We start from the raw sequence: 15,902 nt of genomic DNA, 5'->3' as shown, positions 1-15,902 counted from the left end.
GATTTACTATTTCCTGTTCAATATTACTGTCTGTTACTTTCCTTTTTCCAGAAATCACATTTTACTTGTGAATCTGCAAAGGAATCAAACCCGTGAATGTGGGTTTGGGAGGTGGGATCTCTTTTGCCTAACTTCTCTGTCTTCCAACACACCAGGTGGATAAAGACAGACACCGGATTTCTCTTGGCATGAAGAATTCATACTTTAGGGATGATGATGGTGAGGATATTCAAACAACTTCAAGGCAGAGTATCAATAGTACTGACAAGGGGAATAGTGTTTTTATTGGTACACAATCAACAGTGTTTCCAGAGAGCAGCGATGCTGACATTGATGTTTCTGTTGTAAATACAACAGACAATATTCTCACAGAAGTTGAATCTAGAGCTTCCATTCCCCCACTTGAGGTTCCTCTTGATGATATAGAAAACTCAGACATTGATGATGCAGTCAACAAAAATCCAGATCATACTGGTGGTGCAGATACGACGGATGAAAAAGACAAGAAGCGTGCAATGAAGAAGGCAAAGAAAGAGAGGTATTTATCTAACTGATTTTAATTTTTTTTTTGAAGGTTTGGTAATTGCAATAACTTTGAGGCTCTATGGCCAATTTGTGTGCAGGGAACGGGAAATTAGGGCTGCTGAAGAAAGGCTGCTTGAAAAGGATATCCCCAGGAATACTGATGAGTTTGAGAAATTAGTTCGAAGTTCCCCCAATAGCAGCTTTGTGTGGATCAAGTACATGGCCTTCATGCTCTCTTTGGGTGATGTAGAGAAGGCGAGATCTATAGCTGAGAAGTAAGTCATACAGTTGAGTCTTTTCTGTGGGAACGAAAATAGCAAATTTCTTATTCTGAGCTTGTTAAAAATTGCAATTGACTGAAAGAATCATTATAATGAATTGACCACCATCAGACTAGGCCACATTTTACCTGCTCAAGTTTGAACATTTCCTATTTCTGATCTGTATGTATATGTCTATTGCTGGTTGTTTTCCTTTGGTTTAATGACTAAATTTACACTTATCCTTTTTATTTTTCCCTGAAGGGCTGTGAGTACAATAAACATTCGAGAAGAGTCTGAAAAGCTAAATGTTTGGGTTGCTTATTTTAATTTGGAAATCGAATATGGAAATCCTCCACAGGTATTTGGGAATAAAAATGTTTGATGTTGTTTAGACTTTAGATTCTTCTTTTAAGACTTTTTTTTTTTCTTTTCCTGTATGTGCTTAGAAATGTGAATAATTTTGTCCTCTTCAGGAAGCGGTTATGAAAGTGTTTCAAAGAGCATTGCAGTATTGTGATCCGAAGAAGGTGCACCTGGCTTTATTGGGTGTGTATGAACGGACTGAGCATTACAAGCTGGGTGATGAGCTGCTAGAGAAAATGGTGAAGAAGTTCAAGCATTCCTGCAAGGTAGTGATGCCTGAAATAACTTGCGAAGTCTCGTGGTTATGCTCTACTTTTATTGTTTCTAATTATTAACAATATTTTTATTGTGATTATTCATTCAGATTTGGCTGAGGCGTATACAGTGGGCATTAAAGCAAAACCAGGACAACAGTCAGTCTATTGTAAACCGTGCTCTCCTATGTCTGCCCAAGCATAAACACATAAAATTTATAACACAAACAGCAATTCTGGAGTTTAAATGTGGGGTGGCTGATAGGGGAAGATCCATGTTTGAAAGAATGCTTAAGGAGTATCCAAAACGAACCGACTTGTGGAGTGTTTATCTTGATCAGGTATGCTCGTCTCGCCTCGCCTCTCTTCTAGAGCTTTATATATATATATATATATATATATATATATATATATATATATATATATATGTATATGTATCGTAGTTTTTGTTATTCAATTCACTGCTGCCTGCACATTCCTGATGGATCATATATGCAAATGTTGTGAAATTAACAGGAGATTCGAGTGGGTGATATGGATGTGATACGCGCATTGTTTGAGAGGGCAATAAGTCTCAGCATCCCACCAAAAAAAATGAAGGTACATGACATACATGTTTTCATCTGTTTGTTTTCATATATATATATATATATATATATATATATATATATACATATACACACACACACACACACACACACATATATAGGGGCCAGGATCAAATAATAACATAGTCCTCCTGTAAGAAGTGAGGACTTCTCAGCCGTGTTCATCAATGGTAGAGTGTTTTAGTAAAAAAACGCGAGGTGAATTTTATAATTATTGAAAACTTTTAAGAGCAGAGTTCATTTTGTAACTATTGCAAACTTAAAAAGTTTAGTAATAATAAGATTTTAGTATTTGATTTCTCAAAAATGAAGGGTATGTGGATTTCTCCATGCTTTTTAACCCCTCCCCTATATATATATATATATATATATATATATATATATATATATATATATATCTTAACTTGCAAATTACGAACTTGTAAGGAATTGCACCGCACTCGGAAACGATTGCACCGCAAGGTCCTCCAGGCATGGCTGGGAGCCATAATAGTACAATTATGTAGTAGTTGCGGTGCAATCCTTCACTAATTTGTAGGTTAATGTTGGTTCTCATCTGATTAGAAGTGTGTGTGTGTGTGTGTGTATATATATATATATATATATATATATATATATATATATATATATAGTAGCAATAATGTGTTATTTTGTGTGTTTAATTTAAGACCTGGCAATGCCAACCAATGTTATTATTATTGTGGGAGTGCAGTTCTTATTCAAGAAATATCTGGCGTATGAGAAAAGTGTGGGTGATGAAGAAAGGATCGAATCGGTGAAGCGGAAAGCCATGGAATATGTTGAGAGCCTAGCCTAGCTCGACAGATTGATTGTACGACGAAAAAATAGATGAAGAGGATACATAGTAAGTGCCTAAATTTTTGTTGTAATGAAATTTTGATTTGTTGTTACAAAAATACAAAATTGAAGTTGACAATAATTATATTTCTTTTTTGAAGATTCAAATATTATTTTTATCCATTAAAGATTATTTGTTCATTTATTGACGACTAAATATTCGAGCATTAAATTGTTTGATTTTTGAAAATGGAAGACTACAAACTACCAATGGATACACTGATTGACATTTTGACGAGGTTATTGGTAAAGTCTCTCGTGCGATTTAAATGATTTTGATGTTCACTCCTTTCTTCAAATTGAATGTCATGTATTCTCATTTAGGACTGTAACATTGATGTACAGTTTCATTAGATGGAATGATTTACTATTTCCTGTTCAATATTACTGCCTGTTACTTTCTTCTTCCAGAAATTACATTTTACTTCTGAATCTGCAAAGGAATCATACCCTCTCTATATATCTTCAATAATCTATGGCCCTCAAGTATAATTCCAAAATGAAATTAAGATAACTAAACACTAAAAGAAAATCTTATTATCATCAATCAAGGTTAATAAACTGATAAAACAAAATCATATATCCTTTCATGAAAAGTGTAAATTAAAAGGAAACGCTCAAAGTAAACAAACATTAATACATATTTTCTTTTATAGCTAGCTAAAGTAATTTCAAACTCTCATTACAAGTTCGTGCATATGCTCCCATGTTCCAAAGAATATTACTATCAACACTCCTATCGCTGCAAACTTGAACATGCCCGTCTTGATTCAAACAAAATACTTTTTCCTTTCTTGACTTGTAGAAATAGTCTTCTTTTCATGGGTTTCCAAATCAATAGAAATTAAATTCGGTCAAATACCTGGCTTGAAATAAAACTCCTCATCATCAATACCACTATCATAGAAATTTGTATACATTAAATCCATACGACCGGAAAACACAAGCAAATGGCTCCTCGGATTCCAAAATCCTATCGGATCAAAATGTTCATTTCTAAATATGTCACCGCTAGAGGGTATACTTGCATGTTTATGCCAATTAATGTTATTATTATTTTCATCCATTACCCAAATCTCAGTGCAAAACTCATTTACCGTACACGGTTTAAGCCCAGTTAACACAACAATATTCTCTTTCATAATTGTATAGTGAAGAAGATTTTTAACATTAGAGGGCAGCTCAATCTTACCAAAAACCTCATCATCCAGATCAAACCAAACCAAATCTCCATCAATTTTCGACCAATAATATTTTCCTTTGAAATAAAAATTCCCATTAGCCATAAGGGAACGCAAATATGGAGAACGAAAGCCTTGGTCTGAATTTTTATAGCTGTAGTTTGGCCATTGCACCAAAAGCTGGTTAAGTAGCGCAAGGTGATGAGTCGCATTAAACTGGATGCATTATGGTCAAGAACGAAAAAAGAAAAAAGAAAAAAAAAACCCAAAAACAAAAAGTGAATTAGATGTAAAATATTAAAATCTTAGTTAAACAATATAAAACAACATATATACTCAGTTAGTCACCGAGAAATAAGGTTCTGCATTAGGATCTCGAGGAACCCCAGCCTCCGAAAATAGAAAGGGCCACAGCCCGCAGGCCCGAATTTTGGACTGTGCAAGCTAGGCTATCGCACAGGGCCCCAAATTTTAGAAGCTCAATATTTTATTTTTACCTAGTTAGTTTAGAAATAAAAATTAAAAGTTTTTAATTAAACTTAAAAGGCTTTATAAAGAAATAGTAGGTACATGAATTTATTGTATTTTAACTTTGAGGTCTAAGGTTCAAAACTTGTGCACACTATTATTATTATTCCATAATATGTCTATTTTTACATGTACGTTGCACGGAAAAAATTTGTTATAATCTTTAAATTATAACAACGAATATTATATAGTACAATTGATGAAATGGTTGTATCGATTATGTTTTTTTTTTTAATGTTATCTTTGCTTGAATTCGAGCAAATAATTGCTCAATTATCCTTACAGTGCGCGTGCGATGCACGGATAATTTTTTTGTTATATATTTAGATAATAAAATTACGGTATTAGTTTTAAAAATTTCTATTTTAGTAGGGCCTTATTTATTTACCCGAACAGGGCTACGAAAATCTAAAAACCGACCCTGCAGCCCGTGTATGCTAAAATCTTGTCTGATTCTAGAGTGTATGCACAAACTGCCAAGCCTTACACATAATGCTGGGGGCCAATAGATGGATAGGATAAACCCATCCCAGGGGTATTGTTGGGAATGAGTATTCCCCATGAGTGAAAACAAAATCACTTAACACAAGTATCTCTTTCATCATTTTTTTTCCTGGAGCTTTGATTATGTTGTTATGCAATGTGGTATGCAATAAATGGTTCGTTGACATATTTATATGAATTTCAATTAAATTTGATTGTTGGTTGAGCGTTGCTTTCTATTTTGTTATAAAACATGTATGCACGTGCTTACTTGCTTCGTATGTTTTACATTTTTACGTAAAAATGGAAAAACATACGAAGCACGTGCATGCATGTTTGTAACAAAACGGAAAGCAACGTTCAACCAACAATTGAATTTAATTGAAATTCATATAAATTTTGCCTATAAATATGTCATCGAAGCATTCATTGCATACTACATTACATAACAACATAATCAAAGCTCCAGAAAAAAAAATGATGAAAGAGATACTTGTGTTAGTGATTTTATTTTCACTCATGGGGAATACTCATTCCCAACAATACCCCTGGGATGGGTTTATCCTATCCATCTATTGCCCCCAGCATTATGTGTAAGGCTTGGCAGTTTGTGCATACACTCTAGAATCATACAAGATTTTAGCATACACGGGCTGCAGGGCCGGTTTTTAGATTTTCGTAGCCCTGTTCGGGTAAATAAATAAGGCCCTACCAAAATTAAAATTTTTAAAACTAATACCGTAATTTTATTATCAAAATATATAACAAAAAAAATTATCTGTGCATCGCACGCACATTGCACGCGCACTGTACAGATAATTGGGCAATTATTTACTCGAATTCAAGCAAAGAAAACATTAAAAAAAAAACATAATCGATACAACCAATTTCATCAATTGCACTATATAAAGAAATTGTAATTATAAGTATTAAATATAGAACTAATAAATTCTTTTACACCATAAAATGTGAAAGAATTTATGAGTTTCACATATCTTCCAATTACATATATTATATATATACGTGGTTAAGTTTGTTTACATAATTACGTACTCCACAATTAGTCCATAACAGAAGTGTTTACTTAAAACTTTATACTTATCAAATTTAATCAATTCCATTTTAAACTATTGCAAATTTGATAATAAGACACAAATTCAAAGTTTACCAGCCAAACGATTTTATTGCATAAAAATTAAAGATAAATGGCTTGAATTGAAATACCCATAACACAACAAAATAAATGTTATGAGAGGGGCATTGACTGTGCAAAGAACCAACACAATTTATCATTTTTGTGACGTATGAATTAAAACAAATCCAGACCTCTGTGAAGTAGTCTTAGAGGTTTGTACACATTGAAGTCCCGCTTTAACATTTATGACCGCTTGAATTGCATTTTCATACAGGGATCTTGCGCTCATGATTCCGGGTATAACGTGTCCTTGTTGTAATGCATGAATGATATTATTCATATTAGGTAATTGGAATCCTTTGATAAAGTATTCCGTTTGATTGAAAAGACTATATGAATACATTCCATGTTCTTCCCATTCATGTCTCCAAAAGCCTTGGTCTGTATTGCTATATTGGTAGTTTGGCCATTGCACCCTAAGCTGGGTAAGTAGCGCAGGGTTTAATATGAAAAGGAGACAAAATGCATAATGCATTCATATTAAACCCTGCGCTACTTACCCAGCTTAGGGTGCAATGGCCAAACTACCAATATAGCAATACAGACCAAGGCTTTTGGAGACACGAATGGGAGAAACATGGGATGTATTCATATAGTCTTTTCAATCAAACGGAATACTTTACCAAATGGTTGCAATTACTTAATATGAATAATATCCTTCATGCATTACAACAAGGATACATTATACCCGGAGTCATGGGCGCAAGATCCCTGTATGAAAATGCAATTCAAGCGGCCATAAATGTTAACGTAGGACTTCAGTGTATACAAACCTCTAATACCGACTACCTCACAGAGGTCCGGATTTGTTTTAATGCAGACGCCACAAGAATAATAAATTGTGTTGGTTCTTTGCACGGCCGATGCCCCTCTCATAATGTTTATTTTGCTATGTAACGGGTATTTCAATTCAAGCCATTTATCTTTAATTTTTATGCAATAAAATCGTTTGGCTGGTAAACTTTGAATTTGTGTCTTATATATTATCAAATTTACAATAGTTTAAGATGGAATTAATTAAATTTGATAAGTATACAATTTTAAGTAAACACTTTTGTTATGATCTAATGACTAATTGTGGAGTACGTAATTATATAAACAAACTTAACCACGTATATATATTCATAAAAATGAGTATATCAGTCAGTGTATATATATATATATATATATATATATATATATATATATATATATATATATATATATATGTAATTGGAAGATCTGTGAAACTCATAAACTCTTTCACATTTTATGGTGTAAAAGAATAATGTTTTGTATCCGTAATGAATGACCTATAGACTTGCCTACTTAATTAGCTCTATATTTAATACCTATAATTACAATTTCTTTATTATTATTTTTTTGAAGAGATTACAATCTTTTATTAAAAAAAAAAAAAAATTACACCCCACCATTGAACTCTTAACAACCACTATACCCATTTCAATCGCACCGAAAACCTAACCCTCAACACACATTGCACATGCCTTGTATGCACTTGTACGACTAAATTAATGCCTAATGTCTAATAGAACTAATTGATCTGGAGTATATGTGGATCAACAAGCTTGCATAAATTAAAGGTGTAAAATAGTAAAAGAGATAATTGTATTAATAATATTAAAGATGTTTCGTAAAGAAATTGAACATGGTTATAAAATGCCAAAAGAATGACAATTTATATAAGGAAAGGAATTGAATCCTAACAAATCATAGAAATGTTGTGGGAAATGTAACTTATAAGTTTGTTACAACTAACAAAGCTTATACAATTTGTTGATTACATCTAATGGGTTTTGATTCTAATCAAGCAAACAGTAAAACATAACAATTTACTTTATATTAAATTATAAATAATAAAATTTAAAACTTACCATGCATTTGAGATAATTTAACTATGCTCAACAAATTGTATAAACTTGGTAAGTTCTAATAAACTAATAAGTTACATTGCCTACCACCTTTCTATGATTTGTTAGGATTTATTTCCTTATATAAATTGTCATTCTTTCGGCATTACATAACCATGCTCAATTTCCTTACAAAACACCTTTATGATATTCTTACATTAATTCACTCAATATAATTAATTAAACTTTTTTTTTTTTAGTAATTTTGCGTCAATTGATTCCTTAGTTGAGTATCAATACAAACAAAAATATTCAGATCTGTTCTGTAAGGGCTCCAATATTTTCTAACTAAAAATGCACATCATAACTTAAATTAACGAAGTGGTGTTCTTTGAGAGGAAGATGGCTTACCTGGTATACTTCACGCCCTCTCTCTCTCTCTCTCCCTGGTTCGGACTAGCAGCGCAAGGAGACCGGCGGGGCAGCACCCGCGAACCACTAGTACAAAATGGAACAAAGAAATATGAGTTTATGCTACCCTTCTTTAAATAAGGATAGTGTATTATTTAAAAAAAAAAAAAAATGAGGCCGTGATATAATTGTAAATAAATCAATAAGAAACAAGAAGAAAGTGAAGAAGGAAGAAAGGAAGGTGGTTTCTCTGATCTGTTCGACAGAATTGAAGATCCTTCCTCAATTAAAAACAAAGAAAAAGCCCAAAACCACAACTTTTTTTTGAGAAGCAAACCCAAAAGCACCTCTGATCTACGGCGGGATTGATTGCTTGTTTGAGGTGCAAGGGAAAGATGGAGGAGGAGGAGATGTGGAAGAAGGTAGGGGAGTAGTCTATTGAGCTGCTGCAAGGAGGAATGAATTGAAGGAGGAAGAGGAAGGGTATAAATAACAGATATACCGATGGATGGGGTGGCAGTGGAGCATTAATGTGTGACATACCTACCTGTTAGATGGCTCATGTTTTTCTTGCTAAATAACTGTATTTCATATAATATATCACCTCCATTCCAATGCACGGTGTTTTTTTTGCCCGCGATAAGCAAGTAAAACATGCGTTGCAAACCTACCTTCGATTTTTTTTTTTTTTTTTTTTTTTTTTTTTTTTTTTTTTGAAAGTTACTGGCTCTATTACATTGTAGTATCTGTTCATTACCTTCGATTTAATTTACTGTAATATAATTTGTTGGACATCATCTTCTATATATTGCTTTGGTTCTTGCCTGTCTAGGCAAAATGGAAACTGTGTTGATATATACATGTGTGATCTAAAGTATTTCTCAAAACATTTCTTTCTTCTAATCCAATCTCTTGCAGCCAACCAAGGAGTCCTCACAGGTTTTGCATTTGCTTAATTGGTTTAATTTGTTTATCTATATGTAGAGTTAGTGGCTAAAGAAGTTATGAATATGTTTTTTTTTTTTTTAATTTTAAATACCGCAGGAAAGCATTTAGCGGAGCACGGTAGAAAGGAATACCCAAGGTGCCAAATAATACTAGTTGAAAGCCTGTCCAACTGGGTGAGGGTGGGGTGGGGTTAGAAGATGGGGAATATGGGGAGTTTGTGGCCTTGGATTCACATCCTAATTCTGATTGGTATCATTTAATATATGGGGTTTTGGAGAGGAAAAGGCTAGAGTTCTATTCCGGAGGAATAAGATCATGAATAGGTTCTAAAAATATCTTCATTTTTTTTTTTAATCTTGGTTTGTGCTAAGATTTGGGGCCTTTGGACTCCTCTTTATATAGGCATTAGAAAGTGGTTTATAAACATTTATTGTTATGGTTTTGGTAGTCATTTTCAGAAGGTGAAATAGAAGGTGCTATATATTGAAATTGGTTTTAAGTTGTTTTCAAAAGGCTTTAATTTTACAAATGTTTAGATAATGCATGTTATTGCGATATTATTAATAATATGTACTTCTTTATTTTGGCTTTGTATTGTGATTGTTTAATTAATTAATTTGTTAACACGTTGGCACATTTTCATCCATTATATTATTTTTTCCCTTAAATAACCTTGCATTTCGTTAGAATAAATTTTAGTAAAGGAATATTCCGTTAATTATTTATAAGCATATAATTTCATAATACAAAACATATATGACGAACATGGTAACTAGAAGCGAAATTAATCATTAAAGAAAATAAGTAAACGCAAGGGCCTTGCTTTTCCAATAATGCATATATTGCAACACATTCAATTAAAAAAGATAAGTAGACAAGTGAAAATAAAAGAGGAAATTGAATTGAGAGCATAAATATACGTACATAAATAATATAATATAATTTATTTTAATTATGATCCTAAGGGAATTTTAGGCTCTCGCTGTAAACTCGAACATAATACTTTGCATCCGGAAAGATTTTAACATTGTTCTTCCATTCTTCAACTATACTAATATTTCTCTCATGGTAAATTTGAGCATAGCCACTAGAATTATTTGAAACAATGCTAACACTCTTCCTTTGTTGAGTTAAATAAATAATATTTGGCTTTTGAGTTGCCAAATCAATTGCTACCAGGTACGGTATATAACTATCTTGCCCAGGCAAATAATCATCTTCATGGTCCCAATCCGGTATAAAACGTGTAACAGATGGAAATACAAGCACAAAACCACCCAAATTCCAAATTCCTATTGGACACCAAACTTCACCATCCCAATCTCCTCCGTTTGGAATCCAATAATCATGAAGGTCTATACTTGTACCGCATTTTATGCTTGCTTGTTTATACCAATCAATACTGTTATTAGTTTCATTCATTAACCACATCTCAATATAGATCTCATTCATATCATCGAAAGAAATAACTAAAGCAATAGTGTCATTCATAACCGTAACCAGAAGTGTAAAGACATCCCATTTTGATGGCAGATCAATTGTCCCGAAAACCTCATCATCCAAGTCGAACCAAATCAAGCGTTCATGGTTGGCACACCATTGAGGTACTTCAACGCGCCAATAGTACTTTCCTTTCAAATAAAAATTCTCACAAGAGGAAACAGGAAGCTGTGGAACTGCATCAATTTGTCTCCAACTCCATGAATCACCAATGCGGCTACAAACTAATACAATTTCATGACTATCTTTGCTTAGTACATTTACATCTGCATAATACCAAAGCATGACGACCTTCCAAGTCATGTTGTTGGAAAGTCCAAATCCAAACCCTTCATACAAAGTAAATTGAAGTGGTAATACGTTGGACGGTTTGTTAGGCACAGTAATAGATGGTAAGGCCTTAATTTTCCTAGTGGATGGATTCCATACCACTACATCAAAAACCATATCCGATACAACTTCAACTTGATTGATAACAAAATCACCCTTGCCAACAATTAGACATAGCACTCCATGACAACAATTGACATACCTTGTTATTGAATTTGGAATGTCTAGGTATGTGGACTCAATCTCATCCGACCCGAATTCTTTGTAAAATAAACTAAATACTTTATTGGGATGGGGAAAGTCGACGGGCATAAACTCTATAACAACACAATCATTTTTTAATTGGCTAATTTCATAATGTTTGTGTGCAAAATAATGATTGTTCTTTATCAAATCATAGAAAAATTTACAAACACATTTAAATTGCATAAGAGATCTCACCGGTAATCTCACCAAAATCTCAATCAGCAATTCCTTTGGTAATTTGCAGTTTTCCATTTTCTATTGGCATTTCAAATCAAGATCAGAGTAACATGTGCGATGCATGCATGGGATCAGATGAAGGATTGAAATTTGTTGGAAAGATGGTGCTTTAATTTTTTTAAATTACACTCCATAATTATAGTGGATGAAAGGCTCCAATATATAGATCCACATACACCACTTTTTATAAATGTAGCTATATTCTTTTATTATATTTTAACTAAAAATTATATTCTTATAAATATTTAATCTTTTTACATTTTCTTAACATAATACATAGATTTATCTCCTTGTAGTTATTTGTAGGCTAAGATCACAATACGAAATTTATACCCTGAAATAATGGTTGTGCTTTCTCACGTCACTCAAAAAAAGATGATAGAATTGTTTCACCTAGCTAATTTATAATGGTGAAGTAAGCAATGAATTTGGTGGATCATCCACATCTCCAATTTGATGGCTATTCTCCAAACAACTTTTATACCGTTGAAGAAATCATGTCATTTTAATGAAAATTTGGTTGGATTTGGTTTACTTCGTTGAGAAAAAGAAATGGATTCCCAAATCACATTACATGTGTATGAACAAATAAACATTGGTGGCGTTTGATTGGTGAATTTTGATACTCATTATTATGTTTAATTTGTTTGTCAATTTTAATTTTGTTATCCTTCTTCCAAAGGCTGAACCCCAACCCTAAATAATTTTGTTATCCTACTATTGGATTAACATAGTTTACTAATAACAAAGCTCAATCAGCAACTCTCTTGGTAATTTGTAGCTTTCCATTTTTTATTGCCATTTCAGATCAACATCTCAATAATACTCCATAAACATTCTTTGAATATTTATCCCAAGTCGATCTATTTGAGTCACATTGATATAAGTGTAAGTAACTACCTACGTTATGCGTGTAATACTTTTTTGTTAAAATATAATATTATTTTTCTTTAAAAACTTTACCACTAATGGTTGATCAAATTTTTGTGACAGAAAGAATGGATTACATTAATGAAAAGAAAGAACATCACAAATGAATGATGGGTCAAAGTTGATTTTAATAATATTACACTCACAAGAAAAATATTGTTGCATTCTCAGTTTGTGATTTTTGTCTTTCTAACAACCATGGTGCAAAACTCCACAATTTATACTATGGCCATGTTTGGTAAATGACTATTAGCTGATTGAGTTAATTAGAGGATATAATTAGTTGACAACATTAACTGATTGTAGAAAAATATTTAGTAAATTAACAGCTGTTAGCCGATAGCTTTTTGATATAATTTGTTTAAAAAAATTTAAAAACTAATTGAAAAAGTTGCCTGGAGTAGCTTTTTGAATTTTAGCATTTTGGGATTTACAAAAAATTAATTAATCAAATACTTATGTTGATTTTTTAACTAAATCAAATAATTAATAGTGATTAAATAAGTCAAAATTGACTGATAGAGTAACAATTTACCAAACATGGCCTATATGAATCACAATTTGGAACAAAAAATACTAAAAATAAAAAAAAAATCATAACTTTAAGTATTAAAAAGAATAAAAAATAAAAAATTGGTCTCTCATCGTTCTTGGTAAGGATTTCGATAAACACATCGCACATCACTCTATTTGTAAAGTTTCTTTTTAAAAATAAATAAATAAATAAAGCCACTTACTACCACGAGTACCACCCATGGGCACATGAAGTAAAATAGGATAGATTCCCATGTTACAATTTCAATTCTCTTTTCAATTCTCAATTGAGTGGGTTATTCAACTTGATTTGAGCATATCATATATGAGCAACTTAAGATAGTTTATCTTATCTTCTTGTGATCATTAACCGTCTAAAGTTATAAGATGAGATTTATCCAATACACACCCTCGCATAATGACTGCAATTTTCATCACTACTCAAAAAAAAAAAACATTTCACCTAGTTGGTTATGATGAAGTCATCAGCGCAATGAATTTCGTGGATCATCCATATCTCCAACTTGATGGCTAGCACACTTCTAATATCAGTAGTTCTCCAAGCAACTTTTCAGCCGTTGAAGAAATCATGCCATTTTATTGAAAATTTCGCAGGCTTTACTTAGTTTGTTGAGAAAAAATTGGATTCCCAATATATGAAGAAACAAGCCTCCTTTCCTTTCAAAAAAAAAACAAAAAAACTTTGTACTATTCCCTTAGACAAGATTCCATTTCTATGCCAGCAGGAAATGTAAATGACGTGAGATACATTATATTGCATGTACACAATAAATTATATGTTATTTGAAAGAAATCTTAACTCAAAACTAATAGACTATCATGAAAATATTGTTAAATTTAAGATTGTTAAATTTAAGAGATTATAATTGAAAAAAGTAAACTACATAAGAAAATCATACTACTCAAGCTAGTCCTTTGGCTCTAGTTAAGAGATTATACCTAAAAAAAAGTAAATTGTATAAGGAAACCAGACTACTCGAACTAGTCCTTTAGGCCTGGCTGTCGAGTTACTAAAAAAACTCCCAAAAACTCAAATCGCATGTTATGATGCAATTCTTGTGTAGTCGTGTGTGTAATCATTTTTTTATGATGTCAACGTCACGCCGGCTAAATTAACAGTTATATTAACACCTTAACTATTATCCTTAATTGTACTACTTTTTAAAGTACAATGACTCAATTGAACAAAATTATAGTACAATGACTAAATTTAACAAAACACTATAATACCAAGACCTTATTGGTATTTTAATTTGACCTTTATATTTATATGTACGTACACCTTTGAACTTGAGTGTTAAGTGGTTTGTGGAGTTTGAATTCTTGCACTATGTTTTTGAGTTAAATTTTGAAAATAGAGATTATCATTAAATTATGCTTTTATTTATATTTGTTAACGTAAATGTACTAGTTTGTAAAAATTAAAATTTAAGCATGTTAATCTTAAAATGACAAAAATCAGAATTGAGCTCGTCCAAAAAAAAAAAAAAAAATTCCTATTGGACGCCAAACTTCACTATCCCAATCTCCTCCAATTGGAATCCAATAATCATGAAGGTCTATAATTGCACCACATTTTATGCTTGCTTGTTTATACCAATCAATATTGTTATTAGTTTCATTCATTAACCAAATCTCAATATAGTTCTCATTCACATTATCGAGAGAAATAACTAAAGCAATAGTGTCATTCATAACGGTAATCAAAAGTGAAAAGACATCCCATATTGATGGCAAATCAATTGTCCCAAAAACCTCATCATCCAAGTAAAACCAAATCAAGCGTTCATGGTTGTCAGATCCTGAATGCAACCATTGCGATACTTCAACACGCCAATAGTACTTTCTTTTAAAATAAAAATTCTCACAAGACGAAACAGGGAGTTGTGGAACTGCATCAGATCAATTTGTCGATCTCTAAGTCCATGAATCACCAATGTGGCTACAAACTAATACAATTTCATGACTATCTTTGCTTAGTACATTTACATCTCCATGATACCAAAGCATGACGACCTTCCCAGTCATGTTGTTGGAAAGCCCAAACCGTATAATGAAAAGGGTTGGTTCGACCCAAACCCGTTTTTCGTTGGCCCACTTTGCTAGCTCTATGTTCAATTCTGAGGCGTATAGTATATCTGCTTGAACCCACCAATAGTAGCTTCCTTTGAAATTAAAATTTTGATGATGATCAAAGTAAAATAAAATGAGGGATATCTGCATATTTACATATCTGCTTGAGAGGGCTAAAGTTTCTCTATAGATAGATATATAATTAGATATCTGGCCCTTGATGAGGCAGATCGAATGCTAGGCTGGATATGGGGTTTGAGCCTCAAATCATATGCCCCCAGGCCACCTGGTGAAAGGAAGACTATGCTTTTTAGTGCCACATTTCCTAGCTAGGGAGATCCAGGTTTGCTAATTGAATTGCTTACTAGTTGTTTTATTTTACTTTTTAGCCATTTGAAAATATTAATCAGCCGGTGCAAGGGCACCCACAATGAGGGCAAAATGGAATAATAAAATCCATATAGCCACTCCATCTAGTTTGGGGTATTATGGCTTACACACAAAGAGTATGTATATAAAAATTGCACCTTTTACTTTTATAAAGATTGTGATAGTGATATGATG

General features: G+C 32.4%; 1 protein-coding gene and 2 long non-coding RNA genes across 5 annotated transcripts in view; 1 reads left to right on the top strand and 2 right to left on the bottom strand.

Annotated features, from left to right (window-relative positions):
• LOC109181630 (rRNA biogenesis protein RRP5) overlaps positions 1-15,902 on the top strand; it is a 40,055-nt gene that overhangs the window by 13,637 nt on the left and 10,516 nt on the right. The window contains exons 34-41 of one of the 3 annotated variants that reach the window (XM_019331487.1): positions 156-538; positions 624-800; positions 1,050-1,146; positions 1,262-1,417; positions 1,516-1,746; positions 1,922-2,005; positions 2,726-2,845; positions 12,832-12,842. In XM_019331487.1, coding sequence (XP_019187032.1) covers positions 156-538; positions 624-800; positions 1,050-1,146; positions 1,262-1,417; positions 1,516-1,746; positions 1,922-2,005; positions 2,726-2,830 — 1,233 coding nt within the window. In that variant the 3' untranslated portion in view covers positions 2,831-2,845; positions 12,832-12,842. Of the gene's footprint in view, positions 1-155; positions 539-623; positions 801-1,049; positions 1,147-1,261; positions 1,418-1,515; positions 1,747-1,921; positions 2,006-2,725; positions 2,980-12,831; positions 12,843-15,902 lie in introns of those variants that run through there. The other 2 variants (XM_019331486.1, XM_019331488.1) reach the window with 2 other exon arrangements.
• Positions 3,456-8,986, bottom strand: LOC109181634. The gene is made up of 3 exons (XR_002054238.1): positions 8,867-8,986; positions 8,520-8,606; positions 3,456-4,268 (listed from the first exon to the last, which is right to left on the bottom strand). It is a non-coding gene; the product is annotated as an uncharacterized LOC109181634 (long non-coding RNA).
• LOC109181635 lies at positions 9,976-15,125 on the bottom strand. Its single transcript, XR_002054239.1, has 3 exons — positions 15,109-15,125; positions 13,785-13,786; positions 9,976-10,043 (listed from the first exon to the last, which is right to left on the bottom strand). It is a non-coding gene; the product is annotated as an uncharacterized LOC109181635 (long non-coding RNA).

The sequence above is a fragment of the Ipomoea nil genome, unplaced genomic scaffold, assembly GCF_001879475.1.
Source record: "Ipomoea nil cultivar Tokyo-kokei standard unplaced genomic scaffold, Asagao_1.1 scaffold1043, whole genome shotgun sequence".
In the NCBI taxonomy this organism is placed as follows: Eukaryota; Viridiplantae; Streptophyta; class Magnoliopsida; order Solanales; family Convolvulaceae; genus Ipomoea; species Ipomoea nil.
The sequence above is the reverse complement of the archived record's forward strand: the minus strand, read 5'-3'. Positions and strand labels throughout refer to the sequence as shown.